Source organism: Leptosomus discolor, chromosome 8 (genome assembly GCF_034619465.1).
Source record: "Leptosomus discolor isolate bLepDis1 chromosome 8, bLepDis1.hap2, whole genome shotgun sequence".
Classification (NCBI taxonomy): Eukaryota; Metazoa; Chordata; class Aves; order Leptosomiformes; family Leptosomidae; genus Leptosomus; species Leptosomus discolor.
This window is the reverse complement of record NC_141398.1, coordinates 46,303,844-46,327,291: the sequence shown is the minus strand read 5'-3', so window position 1 is coordinate 46,327,291 and position 23,448 is coordinate 46,303,844. Positions and strand designations below refer to the sequence as shown.

Sequence of the window (23,448 nt, the reverse complement as noted above, 5' to 3'; positions counted from 1 at the left end):
CATTTTCAGGATTTTAAAAGAGGACTAACATTAAAAAAAAAAAAAAAAGGAAAGATAGGTAACACATTCTTAAGAGCTTATCAACAACCAAAATGCAAAGATATAAATTCTGTTTAAAAGAAAAAATGGACTTTACTTGCAGAAAATTAATTCTACACATGATTTTGTGGGTGCTTCATATGAAACGTAGCAAGAGCTTGTGGTTTGTTTCCAGCAAGAAGCTCCTGGTGTTTAACATCTAATTCATATACAAGTTATGAAATACAGCAAAAGTTACATTAAGTGAAAGTTCTGCCTTGAGATAAAGCCATGTTTCAGGTCCCATTTGTCCTGCCATCCACACTCTTCCCAAAGGAAAAATATTTTCTCCAGTTTCATCAAAATACCATAGATCTGCTTTTCTCTCACTGACTGTATGGACACCGGAGCCCAGAAGCACTGAGGTATTTCAGAGTGTTGCAAGCATACAGGGCGGCTTGGAAGAAAAATTTTACTCCTATTTAAGTAAGCTTTCTTGTACCCCCAGGAAGCAGGTAAAGCCCATTTTTCAAGTAGGAGCTGGGAGACATTAAAAAAAGATTTTGAACAGCTGGGTAGAGACCCAAAATTGCTTAAGTCTTTTTTCAGTGCCCTGACCATTGATGGTAAACTGAGCTCTTAGATGTAGCCCTGTAGACTCGCCTGGGTGCAGGTGGGTCACATACAAGCCAAGAGGCTCTCGTTCTGCCCACATCCTTCAGGGGACACTGTTGTACCCAGCTGGCCCCAAGGACCACTGGCATGAGCAGTTGGAGATGTTGCTTCTCATTGCCCCACTCCCAGGGACGCCACCACAGCACAGAGCAGCATCTTAATGTCCCCCATTGGGCCACATCAGAAAATGCAGTGGCTCACTGTGGTGCTCCCCTCACCCGGGCAGGATGCGACCCTCTATAGGAAACACATCTAACATTGAGCTGACATTAAAAGCTGACTTAAAAAAAGAAAACCTGCTTAGGGCTTGATCTGCTGTAATCAGCAGAAAGAATCCCAAGGACTTTGATGTGGACCAAATCAAGCCCCTGGAGGATGTTCATGGTAAATCATTATTAATATAATGAGTACAATTTCTGTGCAGCAGTTCATGCCTGTTTATGGATATATGAAAATTGCCAGCTTTTCACATAAAATAAAATGAGGAAGGAGACAGACCACAGTGTTAGCCAATGAGCCATAGTAGCCACTCTCCTTTCGATATGTGTACGTTTAAAGAAACTGGGCACTTAAAATGACAGCAAATTCCTCCAGTGAAGCTCCCTTAATTTAGTGGTTTGACATATCTCCAAATCTGAACAGAAAAGAAAGCTCTTTATTCATAGCAGGCAATAAAACACCTGAACACCTGTGCTAGGAAAGACCTGGCAGGTACCCTGCTCCCTTGGTACCTGGATTATTTGCGCATTGTTTATTATATCCCTTGCCTTAGTTTTCATCGATTGTAATCATTTAGGAGGAAACAGTATGATTAACAGTACACAAGCAAACAGCAGGAATTAATCCTTTAAATACAAATACTTCATTGGTTATGTGATGGCTCCTTGGAAAAAGCAGTGTGGCAAAAGAGTACAACAGTGCGTGTGAAAATCCTCCTTAAGTTTCCTCTGAAAATCTCTGTTCAGTCACAATTTCTTTAATGTAATTGTCAATGCAAGCACCTGAAGAGGTATCTTTCCCTGCTGTGCATCACACCACAAATATATCTCTCAGCACCCATTACGTGTCATAATTTCTGACCCATCTTTGGTGTTGGCAAGGCTCCCTGCTACGTTTTGAATAGTGAAGACCAAAATTTCAGTTGTCAAAGAGCTAGCTCATCTCCCACGTCTGAATGCCCTGTGTGCTGCTGTGGCTCCAGCTGCCTGTGAGAAGCGGGCACACTGGTGGTGGCTGGCAGCTCTTGACATGGCGCCTAGAGCCAGGGCTCTGTTTGAAGGGGCTCCTTCTGCCCTACATGTGAGGAACCCCCCAAACCTCCCCCTCTACACTTCTTTCAGCAGGGACAATGAAATGCCATAGCCTTGATGTTCTACACATTAGCTATAAATTTACTTTTTTCCAGGAGATTTTCATCATATTCATAGCTGTCAATCTTACAGGCTGAGGATGTGAAAAACACGGAGCTGCCAGCCTTTCCTCTTCTGTCCTAAGGGTACATGGGGTTATCACACATACTGTTTCCTTTGTGTTTCATACTTAACCTTACCATGTTTTCTTTCCTTATTTCCAATGAGATAATGTAAGCAGTTAAATAACATTCTGCTTTCTTTTTCTTCTGGCAATATCATCAAGGTAACCTCACTGACTCATCGCTCCAGACTCATACCAGAATTTCCACTGTTTATAAAATGAGCTCAGTGCCTTGGAGCTTTCTTAAGCCTTGGTTTTACAGCTCCATCAGATGGTGTAAACTTCAAAGCATAAACCTATATTAAAATACAACTACTAGTTCAGAAATGTGAGGGGGGTTTGATTGCTTCCAGAGCATTACGCTGCTGAAGCAGTATTTGCACCAACCACTAAAAATACGTTTACAGTGGCAACGTTTCTCTTCACATGGCATACGCGTGCCCTTCTGGGCTTACTTGGTGTTTCCCCTAACTGTGTAAAGAAATGTTCAGAAGTTAGCAGTGCTAATTCATGCCACTCCATGACATCTCTAAAAGTTACCTTTTCCCTGTGCTGCCTGTCATTTTCTTGACATTCCTTGCTTTTCTGTAAGGACCGCACTCTGAATTTCTTCTTGAAATAGTTGAATGTAAAATTTTTTTTAAAGTATTTTCAGTGGTTTCACTTAAAATTTCAAAGAGGTAAAACAAAGTGTAGGTTCAGATTTTGACACTAGTTATTTTATGCCAGTGGGAAAGCAAGATCAGAACTGAAAAGTCAAATTCATCAAGCGGAACCCGTTGATGGATGGTGATTTGCCCACATAAGAAGAATGGCACGGTTAAAGGACTGGAAGGTTTATGCAGCTTTAACCCTAACTAGCAGCTGAACAACTGGTTCACTAAAATAATACTAAATCTTCATTACTCTTCAAAAATATAACCAACAGTTGAGGAACCTGGAGCAGGCCACTTACACATCAGAAACTGATGAGATAATCATGGCAAGGCAGACCGGTTCAAAAGCCTTGAACATTTCTAACTGATATACACACATATTTTGTGTCCTCCTTGGCTCAGGTATTTGGATTAGTAAAATCCCTGGCATCAAGTAAACACACATTTCTGAGTCACTGCTGAAATAAAGACTAAAACTGTGCAGCTAAGTATTGAACTTTGGTTCAGCCAACACCATTCAAAACTACTTGTGTAATTATTATGAGCACAGAAATTTTAAGTGCACACAAATCCTGCATAAAACTGGAAAATTACAATTATAATTTATCTGATTAAAGCTGCTATTTGCAGCAATTTTGCAATGCACAACACTGCAGAATTGAAAAACTCTGTAATTAAAATTGTTAATTGCAAAAAATGGGCCACTGTTAAGACTATAATTTAACACGCTTCTCTTTATTTGACCATCTGATTTTAAAGGTTAATGCAGTGACCTAGGAAGCCAGCGTGCCCATTTTAATTGTGCTGGCATTTTGACCAAACACCACTTTAGAGGAAAAATGGGAGGAAAAATCAGAGCCAGCTTTGCAAACCACTGTTGCCTTCATAAAACGTTCATAGTGAGAACACACAAACCCAAAATCTGCTGACTTTATTAAAATATTAACAAGGTATAGTTAAAACTTTTGTACACTTATGCAAATCAGGTTGCTAGAACAAGGGAAAGAAGAGAGTCCCCTGGGAGAAAAAAAAATAAAATCAACAAAGTGAAAAGATCAACCATCCTTCCACAGCATGACAGCACGACACAAGAGGCAGCAGCTTGGGAATTCAGCAAGATAAATAAAAACCCTCCAAAGTTTAAGTAAATCATGGTTTACAAAGCTAATAGATTTAAATGAGGCATACTGTAGCATTCTATTAAAAGACTGCATTTGCCAGGGGACGGTAGCACTATTTTGGTGGCCGTGCTACACAGGTAAGATATGCCTCAGGACGACGGCCAGGGCAGGCTCCTTCCTGCGAGCTCTTCAGAAGCTCAGTTCAGAAAGGCCAGGGCAGGCTGCAGTGGTCCATTCCCCATGAGGTATTTGGCACACATGCTATGGAGGTTTCAGCATCTACGTGGGTTTAGCACCAAAGGTTTCAGTGTGATTTACACCCCAGCCTCACCAGCATGGCTCCAAGGTGGCCTCTGGGGCCAGGGCTCCCAGAGCAGCTTCACGGAGGCTAAAACTGCTGTGGCTGTGGCCCCCCAGTGCTGCCAGGGAAACTGGTATGTAACACCTGGTTTGCAGAAACTGCAGCTTGTTAACGTGCTAGTGCCTTGGTGGAGCCTCTAATTAAGGGTTGTGTTGAGCTGCACCCACGCTTTCCTCTCATATCTCGGTAGGGAAAATTCCTTTACTTCTGACTTAACAGTGAGGAAGGGGAGGGGGCAGCTACCATTTGCTTAGTCTTTGTATGTTAATCAGTCCCTAAATTATTAATAGAGAAAAAGAAATTATTTACAAGGTGTTTGACGTAGACATGTCAGGATGTAGCAACACTACTGTCAAGAGAAATACTCATAAAGAATCATGATATCTGTCTTGTCTTATTTATTTATTCCAGCCATGCTCAGAGACCTCTTTCTCCTGATAGCATCTGGGGAGGCAGGAAGAGACTGAGAGGAGACTGTTTAAGAGCAGAAGAGACCATACCAAGGGTATGCACCTTTTCTAAATGCTGCACAAGGGTGACGGTTGCACAGAGAAATCAAAAGCTTTAGCTTTGCTTTTATGCCTGTTGTAAACATACCTGAAGCTCTGTTTGAAAGAAGAACTTCTGTGGACACTGGGAACAGTCATAAATTTTATCTTCCTGCCCATGGACTGCAAAGATGTGCTGCTGCAGTTTGTTTGCCTGTACAAAAACTGAAACAAAATAGTGCAATTAGTTAAGATTGCTTCGTATAAGGCATCTCGTCTTGAACTGCACTTCTACAACTGTGAAGACTCTGAAAAGTCCAAGGATATCTGCCAGAGAAGTGCCGATACAGTCGGTTCAGCAGAATTTCCTTACAAGTAGTCAATTTAGAGTCTCCAGGCTGACAGTCAGCTTACTTCTAACAGACTCTAAATCCTGCACTGATTTTTGATATTTCACATAAAGCTAACACTGTCCACGGGTAACTGGAAGAACTCAATCATCAGACCAAAGAGAGGACGTCACTGCTCCTGCAGGGAGCCCTGGGCCCATGGCAGGTGCATGGGATGCATTTTTAATGCAGGACAACTGGGCCAGGAGAAGCCTTGATGGCTGGTTTGGAAGACACGTGGCCCAGAACAGCATTTATGGCAGACATATGAATCTGAAAGGGCAGGCTGGTCACAATTTTTAGACATTTTAAATGGGTTGTCCATTCAGTATTAAAAAAAAAAAAAAAAATAAAATTATGATTTAACATCACAAATATCACAGCATCTGCATTATGACTTTGAATCAACAATTATTCTGACTTTATCACATGAAATTTGGAAGTGAAACATACTGAACCGCAGGCTTTAGCCGGCTAAAAATATATCTCATTTAATTTTAGTCTCATTTTATATGAATGATCATCAGTATGTGAAAATAGCTTCTTCAGCAGAATTAAACACAGGCACTCAAAGACTTATTTTACAGTACATTTCAGGAAAGGATAAATTAACTCCAAGCTCACACAAAAAGCAGGTTCTCAAATTGTGGGCCAAACCCTAAGGAGCATGGGTTCACCTTACTCCCACCAAAGTCAAAGGCATTGCAGGTGCTGCCATGCCTCTTTACTGACAACAGGTCCACAGTCACACCTATGTGATCCTCAACTCTCAAGCACTTTGGAAATGCAGATGTTAACTACTGTTTTGAAGAGAGTATAAAAGGCAGCCTTTAACATGCATCCCGCAGATCCTTTAATAGCAAGATCACCCAAGATCATTTGCACTGATGAGACAGCTTAAAATTAACTACAGCGAAGGCATACCTAGCAGGCCCTGAGACAGGAGTTAGAAATGTGCCACCACGAGAACACTGGGCTTAAAGAAACCTCTGAGAGACCAACTGGCAAAACTATACAGTTGTACACTTTGGTCTTACCAAACCTTTACTCACATGAGCCTCACCACCGTGAGTGGACTACGAGCTACCTAGCCTTTAAAGGGTCCTTGCTCAGGTGAACAAGGGCTTGCAAGAGCAGGTCCATACCTTGCAAGTCCTGCACTTGGAAATGCATCGTGCCTGCGAGCCACAGGGTATAATCTAGAATTGGGGGGGGGGGGGGGGGCGGTGCAGAGCCTGCCACATGCAGCACTGCTGCTCGGTGTCAAATGCCACAGTGCTGCTCTTTGGAGCAAGCCCCAGTTTCAGACAGATGATATTTTGAACATTTCCAAGCACAGGATTTCTTTTTCTCAAGGAAAGGAAAACAGTATTTTACAAATCCCCCGAGTGTCATTTCTGGATCAAGCCATGCACGCTGAGGCTTGTCTTGGCCTCCTTGTCTTACCTGTGAAACAAACAGGGCATTTGAATGTGCCTCCCATCCCCTCAAAGCTGTGCTCAATCAGGTGACACAGGAGCTTTGCCGGAGAGTCAAACATCTGGTTACACAGCTTGCACTCATGATTGATGCCTTCCTCTGCAAGGTTCAAATGATACAACTTGTTAGTGACACAGCAGATTAGCGTCGGGGATGCAGCAGCAGTCGTCGAGAAACGCCTGTGCCGGCGCGCACGACTTCAAGGACCCGCAGACACTGCCGCAGCTCCGGCCTCATCAGAAAAGCGGGCCGAGCCGCTCGCGCGGGGCGGGCAGGTGTACAGCCCCCCGTCACATTTAGGGGCGTTGATTTTTAGCAGCGCTGCGATCAACCCGCTGGGAACCCACGCGCCTGCTCCCAGGCTCGAGACAACACTGCACCGCTCCACCTCGCATCCTGCCACAAAGGGAGAACATCCCTGCTCTGGGTATAGATTACTAAATAGTCAAACAGCATTTAAAATGAATTTAATAGTATGATTTCAACCAACATCACTGAAAGCGGCCTGAAATGCCATCTTCACCTCAGACTACACTGCAAACACACAGGAGAGGAAGAAAGTACTGGAGAATAGCAGGAGCCCAGAGCAGAGTATCATCCTTAATTTTATATCTCTTGGCTTCTTCCAAGGTGAAGAGAGACCATTGAAGGTATTTAAATGTCGTTTCAAAGTGTAATTTCCTTGTCATATATTTTAAGCATTGAATACACAGGGCCCATTTTAAATGCCCCTATATTCTAGCTGAACTCATAGGGAAATAACAATCATTATTATTGTTGTTTCAAGCCTACCACTTTTGTAAGATAATATGTTTCTCTGTTTGCTGAAGTTTGTAGTTCTAAGTGCGGCTGAGCCTTTTTTTGCGGTACTGAAGTCATATTAAAGTAATTTTCACACATAAGATTAAAGAACTCTTTGGTTTTCTTTAAGGGAAGGAGGGAGTTGTAGAAATTTAGGCAACATAATGTACAGTTTATATAAATCGGAAAACACTTAAAATTTTAAAAATTTGCGAATGGTTTCTGTAAATACTTCCTGAAAACTTGTCTTTTCTTCACTGTGTCAGCACACGAACTTCTCATGAAAACATATTTTAAAAACTAAATAAATTCTGTCTTTTGATGTACACTCAGCTTTATTTTTATATCTTCAAATATCACCGACTTCAATTTTCAGTTCCAAGATAGCTAAGAAATGATATTGTACTGTGAACTAATCTCTTGCCAAATGCATTTGGATCTTATGAATAATGCGAGCCTTCAGAAGCATGGTCTTTACTTACAATTCTTTAAATTAGCTTTTTCTATCTTCAAAGGGGCTAAACAGAGGGAAATTATTGTTTTCTATAAGGCCTTTGGTACTCTCAGGATCCCAGAGCCCTTTTACAAGGCAGGGAGCTAGGTGCCAGGGCAGGCAAACGGTGGGGCTCTGCATGCAGGACGCTGACACAGCCCAGGCCTGGGATCGTGGTGGCTCTCGCACATTTGCATCTTGGCACATCTGCAGCTAGAGGCAAGTCCCAGAGCACGTGGGCCTTGCAGGGCCCTCCACGCAGTGTGAAAAGTAACAATAATTAAAAAAAAAAAATTCTCCACGCAGCGCCTTGCACAGCAGCATGTGCTGGCAGCGAGCCGCCGGTGCCGGCGATGTGCTGCCTCTGACGCCTCAAGGCTGGGTGGGCTCTGGAAACCAGCGGGGCAATGGGTGCTCTGTCCTGCACAGCAGCGGTGGCTGCAGGGCGAGAGCAGGGTGCTGGTGGTGGGCACTGGCATCAGGGCTGCGGTTGGGAAGGGAGAGGTGGAACGTGGAGAAGTGAACAGGCGGGTTGGGAAGGAGGTAAAAAGAGAAAAAAGGAAAGGGAGGAAAGAGCAGGAACGTAAAGGTGAAAGGGTTAGTGGCTCCATGGCAGCAGCTCCACAAATTCCCTGGGCAGACATAACCGGGGACTGGGATATTTCTAGGATGCAATGAGGTTTGCAATCCTCTGTTGGGCAGCCACCACAGATGGGCACATCGCCCTTTCTGACAGATGGGTTTCAAAACCTGACCCTCTCCCCACGCTGTAGCATAATGCTGGCTTCTCCCATCAGACCCTTGCCTGAAAAGTTTTGGCTTTGTGCAATCTTTGCAATCTGCTCCAGAGGGGAGGAAAGATGGGGAAGGGATAAGTGCCTTGTGCTGAGCATCCTGAGCTCAGCCATACAGCTGTGTACAGCAACCAAACACTGCGATAAACCTGGAGAGGACAAAGCAGGTACTGGGGGAAATGGAACAAATTCCTTCTAAGAGTAAATCAGATAAATCATGTTTGACATTAATTTTCTACCCTCCACATACTGAGTATTTGGAAAACAGTGATTCATGTACAGCCTATGGTCCTGTGTGAGCACGTGTGTTCATAAATACAGACACATACTGCTGATGAGATGACTGCTTCTTTAGCAGCCTAAATACCTATAATTTTAGTAAAATTAAAAAAGAACAACAATGCTCAGCATTTCAATTGAAGTATATTCTTACAAGCTTGGTATGTTTAATTAGGTAACATAGACTGTATTTTCTTGGCTGATCCCCGCAGTATTTTAAATAGTTAAACCCATAACAAACAAACTAAAACTCGAATGAAAAATAATAAAACATAATGGGTTCCTGCAGATCTGGAAATTTATCCCACTCGAGGCAAGACCTTTTGATTTGCAAATCCACTTCTGAATTATAAGGCCTTCTCGTCACCGGTGGGGGTTTTTATTCCACTCCCACAGGAGTCCATTATGTATTTCTTGTGTCTATAAAACCATCCAGGAAGAAAAAAGGGGAAAAAAAGTACCATGGTTAGCATGACAAACGTTTCTCTTTTCATGCATGTGTATTCAAAATATGAAAATGCCCAAAGAAATAGATAGAATTGCTGCTATAATCACTCTCTTCTCTATGGCATTTTACAGCATATTATTTTACATGGAAACACAGCGCATGTATAGGGGTACTCAGTCACCTTTGGAGAATAACTTCCTTGAATTATATAAGATCATATAGATACATGCAAGGCGGCTTTTTGACAATGCAGCATGACAGCCAACACTCCAGTCAAACGTGTGGCGCTGGGCGTTAGCAACAGAAAACATACAATAATTTCCCTCATTTTTATCCCCTCCCCCCCCATTTTTTTTTTTTTAATATGACAAGCATCTATTAGAGACCTACATAACTCAAGTGAATTATGCAGCCCCTCTCATTTGTAAAATAAAATGCAGATTTTTACAGCTTGCTGTGCTGTATCTTCTCCCATTTCTCCATAAGTGTATCTGTGCGGGGATCAATTGATTACAGGACTAAACAAGCAATGCACAGCAAACAGAATCTTGGGTTTCTTGCCTTTTTTTTTTTTTTTTTCTGAGATCAAAATAATAAGCATTAATTTTACACTTCATTTCTCAAAAAAATAATAGGATGTGCTCTTGTTTAAAACAAGCAGGCCTGCTGGATTCTGTCAGGCTGAAACTATGTCAGGCCAAAAGAGGAACAGAGCGCTTTGTGTAAAAGTATCATGGGGAGATGATAGTATCCTGTAATGTTTTCAGTACCTACTTTTGTCTCCAAAAGCATTTGATCCCTGGCAGACACATACTTATTTCCATACTGGTCTTGAGGGAAGCCGGTAGGAATGAGAGCTGATTATCTGAATCCTGAAGGTGAAACCTGGGTGGTGCCCACTGATGTCAAAGGCAGGCATTTGTATAAATTTGGAGGTACATAATTTACTGCCTGTTAGCGAGGATTAGCGGGTTGCGCAGACCCAGCTGAACTGCGGTGGCAAAGCACGTTGCTCATTGTTCCCAAGTTCGGATGCATTTGCAGGATAGTTTTAAATATGTTGATAGGGTGCTTAGCAGCACTTACACTGTCGTTCTGCCCATTTTAGAGTGGGAATGTGCTTCTCCATGAAGCTATTTCTGCTGCAGCAATGTGCATTTAATACATATTACAACGAGTCTCTAAGCTTCTAAGAGAACCAACACTAGCAGCCTCCTGGTGAGGATGCAGTATAATTAATAATGCTGTATTAAACCCATGTACTGTATCAGCTGCATTTCTAATTATAACTATATTAATGGCAATATAAAAGTTGTGTTCTGACATGTTATCACACCAGTAACAAATAGGAGATTTGAACAATAAAAATCAAGATTACATTGTCTTTACTGTTAGTTAAAACTTCTCTTTTCAACTTGATTTAATAAAGCAAAATTTTCCCTTATAGAATAACTGCAATAGTCCTAACTTGAGAGATCGTGTAAGACAATCTGATGCTCATTCCTGACAAGAACATGTACATCCCATACTCTAGCTTCCCAGACCCGTGTATTTCTACTTCACTGTAGCAAATTAAGGCAATAAAGAGGAATATCTTTCCTGTACTCAGATGTAGACATCCACAAGTTAACCGCACTTTTAATGAACTTTGAAATACTGTAATTCTGTGTAACAAAGCATTAATATCTTGTGTTCACAGAAAACCTTCTCCCATCCATTATATCATAAATTTGGTGGAATTAAATGGGCCACGTGCTCTAATTATAATAGAAATAAATAGAAATTGAAATGAACCCAGGGAAATAAAATGAAAACTGCATGGAACTATTCCGTTTGTGCAATTATTTCACAGTAAATAAGTAAGCAAAGGGAAAAATTTATAACGTAAGAAAAGCAGGAGCTTCCTCAGTAATTTTTTCCAGGTGGCTGTGAAGGAGCAAGGGGCTGGGACCAGGGTAGGATGACAGTGATGGACAACCCCCTCCAAAACAAAGCCTGCAGAGAACCCCTTTGACCCCTTGCCTTGCTGGCACCACTTCACCACTGGTTTTCATTAAAAACAACCCAACGATGGAGGTAAAACCAAGGTCTGAGAACAAGATGCGACTACTACGAGGGGAGGGCAAATTAGCAGATGAACACGACATCGGATGAAGACAATGTCTGCTGTACAGACAACATTTTTTCATCACCATTGCAGTCTAAGCCCCCGACCTGCTATACAAACCATTTGGACCACATCGCTCCACTACGTTTTTGTAATTAATCCCGCAGGACATAGCTGAGCCCCTCCTTCACTGGTGGGGCAGCTGCAGGGCGAGGGGACCCCGCGCTCCTGCCCCGGCGTGGGCCAGCAGCACAGAGCCGCTCTGCGGCACCCCAGCGATTAGGGAGCCCGGGTGGTGAAAGGCAGTGGATTGATGGTGTGGCAGCAGAAATGTCACCTGGGGAGCTGGGTGCCGTCCTCCCAGGGATGCTGGAGGTCAGTTACTATGGCAACGCCGAATGAGCTCAACCTTGTAACTGACCCTTATCTTTTTTTGATCTGTGGCCCACTTGGGACCTTGGCTGGAAATCAACTGGAAAATAATCTGGTCACATATCAGAGAGAAAACTATTTATACTTATTTATCCAGGTAGAGCTCATATCTCCCTTTGACGACTCTGCCAGACTAAAGACACCCGTCATATTCCCGCAGTGCTTCACACGGCTGTGCAGAAACGCCCAGCTCCACGCTGTGAGAAACCATGCCAAACCCCCCCGCCACCACAAAACACACACACAAACTGCCACGGATATCTGTGCTCATGGCTCTGCTGATATATTGCCAAAATCTTGCCTTGCTCACAGCCCCTGACTTGCCCATGTGGATAAATATACACCTACACCCCTTCTTAGATGGTTTAATATATTATGTTGGTATCCGCTACTCATATTCTTTTGTGCTTTATCTCTCTGCTGAAATATGATTCTGCTTTGAAATATATTTATATGATCTAGAATGGCACAACACTGATGTCTTTTATGAGTCAAAGATTGTTTAATAAAATTTTGCATTCTTGCTTCATCCTTATGACAATTTTACTACTATAAGTTTTCAAGGGATATGAGAGAGCTGTCCACCGTGGTTAGAAACATCACTTTAATGAAAAATGATAACACAGGGACTTGGATTTTTCTAGAAAATATGTAAGGAAAACGAACAAAAATACAGCGAGTTCCCAATGTGCTTCATGTGGATTTTTGTTGGTTTTCCTTACATTTGCTTTTGGATGAGACTCATTAAAATCAGTTCTGTTCTTCATCGTTTTCCAAGGGATGGGCAGCCCAGACAAGGGTCTGACAGCACGAAGAGGCTGTTGCTGTTCTCCAGCTGGGGAAGGTCTCCAGGGGAACAGGATTTGGGAAATCAGGGAGGGAAGATATTAGAAGACAGAAGCTGCAGGACCTGCTGGCAAACATAGGTGCTAGAGGAAGCACCTATGGATTCCTAGTAACAAACTCCAAGGCTTCTTGTGATGTACTTCTTATATGCATCTGTGGCCTCAAAAAGGTATTCTTCTTCAGGCTAAATTAGCCTAACCACACAACGGGCTTTAAACTCTTTTCATCATCTCAGGGGGCCTCAAGCTCAAAATATGCAGAATTAGATGCCAAATTATTTATAGGGTAGCTTGTAAGTTCACTGCCTCCAGTACATGTCAGTACACTGCAATATTAAAATGACCATTAAAAAGAAGCACAGTCCCACAGGGACTGGGGATGAGATTGCAGGGAGTTTCCTACCGACTGCGACAGCAGCTCCTGCGCTGCTCCAGAGTCCCTGCCTCCCTCCCAGCTGCAGGCTGCGTGCTCCCCCACTGCACCGCTTTCCTAAGGGGAAGGCTGAACCTCAGACATAAGAGATGGGTCTGTCGAGCCTGTCTTCATCAACTTAATTTTTGGTTTACAACAAAAATAAAATCTGAAAGTTCAAAGGAGTTCATGGAGTTGTGCATCATCTATCTGCTGACTGCAGAGCCCCAGAGGGACCCCGCCTGCAGAGCTTTATTTTAGATTTAGATATTAATCTGGGAAACTGCATAAAGATAATTCATAGAAATGCACTACACTTTAGCACAGTAACTTCACTCTCTATCAGTGTGAAGTTTTCTTTCTCTGAAGATGCCTTTTTTTAATAGCCTATACTAAAACTTCTTGTGGACTCAAGTCTGATAGTCTGGCTGTTCCTTCACAATAGTTCATTAAGGAATAACTCCAGTGGCTTCCATGGAAATGCAAAACCTGCACAGGAAAAGAAACGCAAGCTGCCTTTGAGTGTGCAAGCCCATACACACACACCCAGAGAACGTATCTGGATAAAGCTAATGAAGCCCTAAGAATGGCTAGAGGTTAATAAAAACGCCACATTCCCACACAACTCAACCCTAGTCCTGTATCGCAATGTTTTGATATGTTCACAGCTGTATTATTTCAAGTTTAAAGTCAATACCTGGTGGAACTGAAGTAACACAGCCCTGAATCCAGGCCCACGGCCACACAGCCCTGCACTAGCCTCCCTCGTGCCATTGTGTTGCTTAAACCTGAATGTCCCTTACTACTCCCGGTCTTTTCTCCACTCTGTTCTCTTCCCTGGAAGCAGCTCCCTGCATTTCTACACAGCAGGAATATGCCCATCCTCTGATCCTATTGACAATATCACATTGAAGAGCCCAATACAGACAAACAGCAATAACTAGTATCTACTTGGCATCTATTCTTCTTGTGAAATTAAAAATTAAAATTAAAACATCATTATACTCTTATTAAACATCCCACCGGAATATGCCAAGTGCTTTTAAAACAAGCAAAGCTTTAAATAGAGTTTAAACGGGTGTAAAGCCCTTTTTACTCGTTCTACAGGCCTGGCACATTCCCCAGCCTCAGCACCAGGGTCATCAGAGCTGCAAGGTCCCCAAACCCCACCACATCCCACCCAGGCCTCCTGCAGTCCCAGCATGCATTGACTGCGGTTGCATGGAGGCCCCAGAGCTGCCAAGACTCGAGCAAGAGCTGCCAAAAGCAAAGTCTTCCCTCTTACCAGCAGCCCCCTCCCCTGCCTGGGCACCTGCGCACAGGGTGGCAGCTGCATCCTGCAGCTACTGCTTAAAAGCCAAACGCTGGGTGCATTTTCAAGTGTTCAAAGGCAGGTTCCTGGGGTGCGGATCCAAGTCAGGGTGGCATTCAGCCCTGGCTCCCTGTGCTAGCTGGGCACACTCAGGATAGTGCACAGTATTTTTTAAACACGCAAACTCCCGCTGATGTGTGTCACTGATCTTCAGATTACAGTTTCCCCAGTACACATTGACATGATAGACTATAAATCTATCATGTAAATAATCATCAGATTAATGGTCGCTAATGCTATATAATTAACATGACAGACAGGCTACAAGCCAGTGTTGTCAACTACACTCAGCGATGCACAGAGTAGGAAAAAGTCGTAAACCACTGCCATGATGGCATCAGGGAAGCAGAAAAAATGGCCAAAGGAGAGATAAAAACAGAATGCATAACAAAATGAAAACAATTCTAAACGTACAATTTAACTGAGAAACACTGAAGGCCTTTCAGTCATCAAAGTACAATAAATGTAAAACTTTTTTTTTTGGTGGGCGGAGGGGGTAGTTTTATCAGCAAAGAGAAATTCAGTTATCCCTGCACTGGTGTATGCCTCTTGAGTGAGTACAGGTGAATTGATGCAAGGGGCCTTATTCTGATATTGCACAGATTGTGATTCTGCATAAACATGGAAATATGGACCCAGTAACTTTACAGCAGCATCAGCGATGGTCAAATTAAACCTTAGATTAGTATAGATATCTGTGAAATGATGCAGTGGGCATAAAGTTATAAGTGCAAATGAAAACCAAGTGTGAGCATTATTTCTGTTGCAGATTACCAAATAGCTTGGAGATTGGCCAAATGCTGCAATCCTGCAACACTGGGGCAGTTTGCACCCACATATTCAGATAAAGAAAACCATTTCTTTCAAATATGAATTTGCCTTCTTTTCTTACTAAGAAATAGTACTGTTAGGGAAAAGCCTTTGGCTGAAAAGTAATCTCTTATAGCATTGTTATCAGCTTATGGACTAAAATTCTAAAATTCCTCTTTAAAATACATGCAGACAAGCAAAATAAATGGAGACATCTCTCAGCTTTTTATCTGGGAAAAAAAAAATAAAATCATAGTTACCCAGCTATCTGGACACGATCATTTAGCACAACTGCACTGGAGCTTAGTTCTTCATATGACGGCAGAACACATGTCACAGCCCAGCCCTGGAAAGGCTTCTGTCCCCAACCCCTACCCCAAGGTGCCTCACTCGCTCCCTTCTCCCCACAGACTAGAGTGGGAGCTTGGGGACACAAACCAGTTATTGGAGCTGACAAAATGAGATGCCATTGCCAACAGACGGAACCAAGGGTGACCAAATAAGATCTGACTGGCTAAGATAGGTGACTGATTTTGCATGGCATGAGTCTCTCTCAAAGCTTATTAGGAGCAAATATGCCCAAAAGAATGAAAAACCCGTATCAGACATATTTTATGTCAGGAATCCTAAGGTGCAGTAACACATGATATTCCTCAAGGCAGTCAAAAAGAAGAAACTGCATGAAAACAAGAAAATATCTTAAGCATCTCTGCATTATGCAGACATATTCTTGTACTGTGGGAATATGCAGAAGTGAATGTATAGAGCATCTCCCATTGATGGTGATGGGATTTGCTTGATTAACACTCCACAGTCCAGGTGGAAATCATACCCTGTAGCAGCTTCATCTCAAATAAGAAAAGCTATAACCCAGCGACTTTTTGGAAGAGATCTCACTGCCAAGCAATGACTCTGCATAGCACAGACTGTAAAGTTACTCTCAGTAGCACTTATCTAACATACAAACATTGATCACAATACATAAAACCTAATATCAGACTAGTAGCACCTTTACATTTGTTCTCTGCACTGCACATAAGCCAGCCAGCTTGCACCCTTCACACATGACCTAGAGCTGGATTTGTCCAGCACAAGGAGCTAGACAGGCAGCAATGAAACCCTTGCTCCAAGCTCTTCGCAGAGGGTCAGTGCATGCACCCTGCGCAGCCATGTGGGGCATCAGTGGGTTGGCAACATGGGCAGAAACCTTCTTCCAGGCTCCTAAACTCAAACCTTTGTAAACAAATCTGTTTCTATTTTATTATGTGAGTAGCTCAGTCAGGCATATGGCTGTTGGCAGATACACTGTCAGTGCACGAGATGGCCAGCTTGCTTTTATTTATTTTTTAGAAACACATTTTCTTCATTTTATATGTCGTTAGCTTTTTAATCCATTAAGGAAAGCCGTGTGGAAACTCATGCTGTAGACAGACTCCAAAGAATGTATGTGGGCTGTGACAGAAAACTTAGTGTAAGTTACAGGGAAAGTCTGTATTTTTGCTCAAAGAAAGAGATCTGGAAACGCTGATTCTATGATGGTGCTGAAGAAGCCCTCTTCCAGCCGCGGGAAAGCATGAGCATGCCACCGTATCAAAACACAATGACATCCAGGAAGATCTGACAGCTCGTTAACAGCAGGACTCCTACACAGCTATTTTTGCTTAAACTCGCCCAGATCTCAGGCTCATGGCATTGCACAGGTTTCCCTCACTCTCTGCAACTCCATTCATTCCCAGAAGTCACATTTTTTTAAAAAAACTCAGGCCCCAAGCCACTACCCACAAAGAAGTCCTAAGACGCTGCCAGCCACAGAGGGCAGGCAGGGCTAAGCAGGATGTGGATGCAGTAACAGGCTGGAGCCATGCAGAAGCGGACAGGATGCCTTGGAAAGGTCCGAAAGTGTAGTAGGATTGCTGTAGAGAACGTCCTGATGTGCATTCATTGAACTTGAAACAGATTTAGGGATATACACCTAATAAGCCCAGATTAGAATAAGCATATTCCACAGTGCTGCAAAAGTTACTGAGGAAGAGTGAAAAATGAGAGGAAAAATCAAGCTGCTTTTCAGCTGCTCCCTCAAATAAAGTAAGATCCTAAATCAAGCTGTCATGGAGTCCCTCTTTGAATCAAAAAGGAGGAAACAATAAAGGTCTGTCAGAGATCTGCTACCCACCATTTTACTCTTCATTTTTCTTGTGAGCTCTTATTTTAAGCTCAGATTCAATGATCGGCATTAAGAAGTCGGCATTTGCTCCTGTCACCCCAGAGAGGTAGGGAAGATACAATCGTATATATGCAAAATAGGTATGAACTCTGATAACAATACTTTGCCTGTAGGCAAAAATTGACTTTTTAAATGGCAGCCACTATAATAATGTTAGCCTAACACCCACCTTGTCAGAATTTTCCACTGCTTGGTGAAAACAAGTTACACGCTGACAGGGAAGGCACGGAATTTGAGCATTGACAACAACAATACAAGGAATGTTTTAGTGGGAAAGGGGGAAAACAAAATTGTAAAATAAAAATAAAAGGTCAGTCCAATTAAACTATAAATACACCTGCTGCACCAACATGAAGGGGTTGAAATGGCACTTCTGTAGCCATAGAGGCAGCAAGGAGCTCAACCAGTGTCTTCCCCAAAGCTCCCCAGTCCCAGCCAGCAGCACCCTGAGAGCCCTGGCCTCGGGACACCTTCCACACATGTCCTTTGGGAAAACTGCCTACAGGGATGGGTCCAAACCAGCAATCTAAGGGACATGCAGCAGACCGTGCCTATTCTTTACATTTCTGTTCCTTACGATTACCAACAGAAAATTCATTAGTGCACAAGAGAGAGTGCAAGAACTTTCTAATCACACTCAAGGCTTGTGAGGACACAAAGTCCAGCTCCTCGGGGCGGGGGAGCGCTTTGGGAGACCCAGGATGCCCCCAGCGCCACCCATGTGCCTGAATGGCCCCGGCAGGCCACCCAGACCCAGTGCCACTGACCACACCTCCCATCACGCAACGGCCCCGCTGGGTCACAGGGCACACCCTGGGAAGCTGCACACAGGCAGCGCGGCATGCACAACAGTTGAATCTTTGCAGCTAGATGAGCATCAATTATGCATTGTATCAAAACCCGAAATGCTAGAGCATGAAGCAGGCAATTCAAAGAAGCAGCATGAGCAAAGCAAATGCCAAAGAAATGAAAAATATGTCCAAACTATGACAGAGCGCTCGGCTACTTTTCATGTGACACTGTCAATCGTCTCTCATTGAAAATCTCAAATACTTGGGAAGAGATTACAGAAATATTCAAAGATACAATATTTGTATTTTGAATGTTAATTTGACACAAAGGAGTGTGCATAAGGGAATGTTTATAATCAGCACTCCAATAAACTCACAAATGACTCTAGTATTTTATAAGCTTGTTAGAAACAAATCACTCCCTTAGCTTATATTTACTTACTGATGAATCATAAAAGGCCTCAATACACAAAGAGTAAATTCAAAAATGTTTTCCTCTTGTTTTATCTTCTATGACAATACCGAAACCCTCTTGTTCAGGCTGTGATTCCTAACCATGCCCCTCCTGGTTTTGTGGCTAAATATCGATTTCTCCATAGGAGCAGACACAGTTTTGAACCTCAGTTCCTGCCCCCAAACCCCCGGTAAAATAGTTCCCCTGGTCTGGAGCTGAACTGCAGCAGCTGGAGTTGCTTTCTGCCCTTGTGATGCCTGCAGGGGCAGCGAGGGAAGCGTATCCAGTTGTGTGGATTCACACAGCAGTGAAGCTGCAGTCCAAGTGCTCAGTCTTAAGAGGAAGAGAAGACATGCGCGCCTCTTGGAGCAATGCATAAGACAGGAGAGAAAAAGTATACAAAAAGAGATTCTGCAATGTATTTATAAACCTGCAATGGTCCCGAACAGCTGTATGAACAGCAAAACACATCTACTGCTTCACTTGGTCTGCAAAGGTGTGGGCGAGGTGTCAACACAGTACAGTCCCCTATTACCACCCAAACACCCTGCACACTATCAGTGCAACAGCCCGATAATTGACCACAGCTGAAAACCCCTTTTAGCCTGTTTAAAAACACTGTGATGGTTTAATGCAATATAAGTCATGCTTCAGCAGACAATGTAACACCTACACCTTCCAAATGCTATTACTTATGCCAGCTCAAACCAATAACACTCTAGCTGCGAGCACAGGAGACCAGTGCTAGCCATCGACTCCTGGCAGTAGCCATGCCCTGGTACCTGTGTGTGCCATGATAGCTGGATTTCAGAAGTAATTGCTTCATAAGTCAGCATGCTGGATTCATAAGCAGTAAGTAACACAAATGGAGAGAAACAAAGTTGGCAGAACAATGCCTCATTTTTCTAATGTAACTAAGTGCTGTGCACACTAATGGGACAGGTAGTGATACTCACCTTTATGCTCTCATTTACCCAATAGAAAGAATATGGGGATTCTCTAACACAGGTTTTTACTTAATGTACAGTTAAGCATTACACAAACATTTTATTGTGGTCTGTAAAGATCTATTTACAGTAGCTGAAAAATCACACACTCCATTCAAGCATAAGTGCTTGCGGTAGACACACAAATGCAGAGTGACTTTGCAGAAATAAAGGTAACGTAGGCTTTTATTCTAGATGGCCCTGTTGCTTCACGCACAAGCATCAAACGCATCTTCATCATCCTTTAAAGATGAACCAAATGGTGCCACGGACTGAGCTGGCTGAACACGCATCAGCTTTGTAATTGTGTTAAGATGTTGAAGTGAACAAACAGAACCAGGCCTACCCACAGCTCCATCATCCACTGGCGCTGACAGAGGGTGAGGCTGTGAACTCAGGAGTGATGGTGTGAGCTTGTGGCTGCTCACCCAACTCCTGTTGTGGGAGACCACAGCAGCTTCTTGTAAGATTCTGAGGTGGTTTCTGCAACCTGCATAGTGCCAGGGCTGGCCTGGTGGTCTCTGCAGGATGCCGCGAATCACTGCAGCGTTGCAGAATACATCAACAAAGGCTGCCTGAATTCGCACAGCCCCTGCTGTTATTAAACATGATTCAGGTATGTATTGAGCTGAGCTGATTAATCATTACAAACACACCTACCTTACAGCTTAGTATACACATTTCCAGAGTACATTAGAAGATGCTCTTATTTCTAGAAATTTTAATGGCAGCCATGAGAATAATATTATTATTTTTTAACTAGTGCACAAGCCATAAAGCATTATACAGGATTTTACTAAGAAGTGCAAAGTTGACAAGCAATACACTTCCAAAATCTGCTAATCCAGGAAAATAAAACTCAGAGCTCCAAAGCCATTGCCATGTGCACTCCCACGGCACTTTCTGTGATCCTCCGAAGGGACAGAGACCACCAGTCATGGAGCTCAGCTCCCTCACCCAGCACTCTGGCCAGCAGCTGGAGCACAGGGAAGGCCTGTGGATGGAGCATCCTGGAGATGCTACTCTGCTGCGTGGGCAAGAGGTCTGACAGAGGAAGCCTGGGTAAAGAAAGGTAAAGGGAGGCTCTCCCAGCACAGTGCTGTCTGCTGACATTCCCTGCACTTCCACACTGCTCCTTGTAAAGGACAGTCTGAATTTTTGCCTTAAATAATCTGTTTTGCAGATTTTATGTACGTGTCTTGAACAACCCTGTTTTACAGTGCAAGCATTATGAATTAGCCCTAAAACCAGCCTACTTTGCAGTACAGCCTGCTCCAGGGAGGGAATAAGCCCTGCAAAGGTGGAGTGGTGCTTGCTCCTCAGTGATAGGAGGGTGGAGCAGTGTTCTCATTCAGAAACTTTAGTTGAGGCGAATGACAAAGGGGGGCTTCTGTTGGAGCAAGCTACCTAACCTCCCCTATTCAAACGAACAAACCCTGCAGAAGAGGGGTGTACACTGGACTTGGGGAGGGCCACTCCCTTATCTACAGGTGTACACTGGACTTGAGGAGGTCCACTCCCTTACCTATAGTGGACAGAACCGCCTTGGAACCCCCAAAATGTTGCATACTGCACCTGCATCCTAATTAGCATGGAAAGTGAGAAGAGGAGATAACGTGAACAGGAGTCATGCATATTAATGGCAGGGATAATAAAAATACCAATAATCAAGACACAGGTATGCATCCACCACCGAAGAACCAAAGATCAGACCGGACCTGCGAGACGTCACTGGACCCCAAGAGTGGTGATATCTATTTCTTTCTTTCTCTCTTCCTCTTTTTCACTTTTTTGTTGTTGTTGTTGTTGTTTTCTTCTCTCTCCATATTATTAGATAGAATTAGGGAAAGCCATACCTTTATCCAATCTGTGAAATACTATTTTATCCGATCTGTGAAACATTACCTTTATCAGATCTGTGAACTATTACTATTAAAGTGTGTTATTGCTGCCAATCTACTGACCAAAGAGGGTTATTAACTTGCTGCCTTTGTTGAGCAAAGGGTCTCTGCTGTGCAGAGGAAAACCCCTTTTAAAAGGGAGGATACAAAAGATTCACCTACCCCAAAACCCACCGAGTGGGACAGGACACTCCTATGCAAAACTGTTCCCATTGCTGACTATAACACAACGCCTCCAGCACCACAGCTGCAAGGTTCAGGTCTCTTGGGCACGTCCACATTTTAAAAGCAATGCTGGTGTCTGAAACTTCAACCACATAAGCCAGCAGCCAGGTTTATAGCCTGTACACATGTGTCTCCAGGGCTGACCTTAAAGACCAGCACCCCACATGCTACCAGGCAAGGCGGGCTGCTCAGCCCCCTGCTCTTCATCCCCAGGTGGTGCAGAGCGATAGGGAGGCACGGCATCTGTCAGGGAGGATTCCTTATGTATGGTTTGAATATCAGCATTTCAGCCTGGAGGGAGCACAGTAGACTGATCCTCACCCACTCAATAACCTTAGTGTCTAAAAGGGTGGCAGGAAAACACATGATTTCTCAGAGAGGAAGAAAATGATCGCGGGCATGTGAAAAGCTAACAACACAGGAAACAAAAAAAACCTGAAGGAAAACCCATGAAGGACATGTCAGGGTTTTGCAAGGAAAATGCAGACAAGATGCCATTTGGTGTGTCAGACATCTCAATGCTGTTCGGCCTGAAGTCATTGGGATCTTTCCTATTGCCATGGGGTTACAATTTTAACACTGTAGCTCCATCTTTGGCACTATTGAAACAGAGGCATGTGTTTGAAAAGGAAAGGAGTCACATCATGAAGAAAGCAGAAAAATACCCTTTCAGGTGGGGAAGGGTCACAGCAGTCTAAATGACAGAGTACAAAAAGCGCATCGCTCTTCATTTTTAAAGAAGTGTCCAAGTACAGTGCCCTCCAGGATTCTCTTTTGAGTTATCCATTTATTTTTGAAAGCTTCTCTGGAGAAAATGAGCTCCTTAACAAATTAATTGTGAAGTAGGAACATTTCGGATATTTTTTTTTCAGTAAATACATGACATTTCTGAGACTAGTTCGTAAATTCAGTAAGAGCAGTAAGTAATGAGTACAGGTAAGTTATGACTGCATGCTAATGAAACACAAGTGCCTTTCTCATGTGTCACTACATTTTGTAATCAGGTGAGAAGCAGTTGCTAGCTTTAAGACAAATCACAAAAGAAAAAAAAATGTCTATTGCATCAAGATTTTATACCAAATACTTCTGCCAAGAGTATCTCTACCAGAAATTGCTGCCTCGAAGGATAATTTTGTTTCATGCATTCAATTATTTGCTGTGCAGCATCTGATGTAGATGGAAGGGATTCACCTGTGCTTGGCAGCCATCAAGATCACGTGTCAGCTGAACCATCCCATCAGTTTTGTTTAACAGTGAAATCACGTGGGTAATTAATACACAGACAACGAGCACCTGAAATATCATTCCTGTTTCAGAAATGCAACTTGTGCACAAACAGCATGAAACTTTTCTCTTGGCCTCCCACATCTCTCCCTCCTGCCTTTGGCTAGAGCCAGCACCCTGGGCAGTAGTA

General features: G+C 43.2%; 1 protein-coding gene across 1 annotated transcript in view; it reads right to left on the bottom strand.

Annotated features, from left to right (window-relative positions):
• The window catches only part of ZNF423 (zinc finger protein 423), a 164,739-nt gene that overhangs the window by 15,422 nt on the left and 125,869 nt on the right, over nt 1–23,448 (bottom strand). Inside the window, exons 5-6 of the mRNA XM_086468823.1 lie at nt 6,628–6,759; nt 4,902–5,017 (exon numbers count right to left, since the gene is read on the bottom strand). Coding sequence (XP_086324949.1) covers nt 4,902–5,017; nt 6,628–6,759 — 248 coding nt within the window. The remainder of the gene's footprint in view (nt 1–4,901; nt 5,018–6,627; nt 6,760–23,448) is intronic.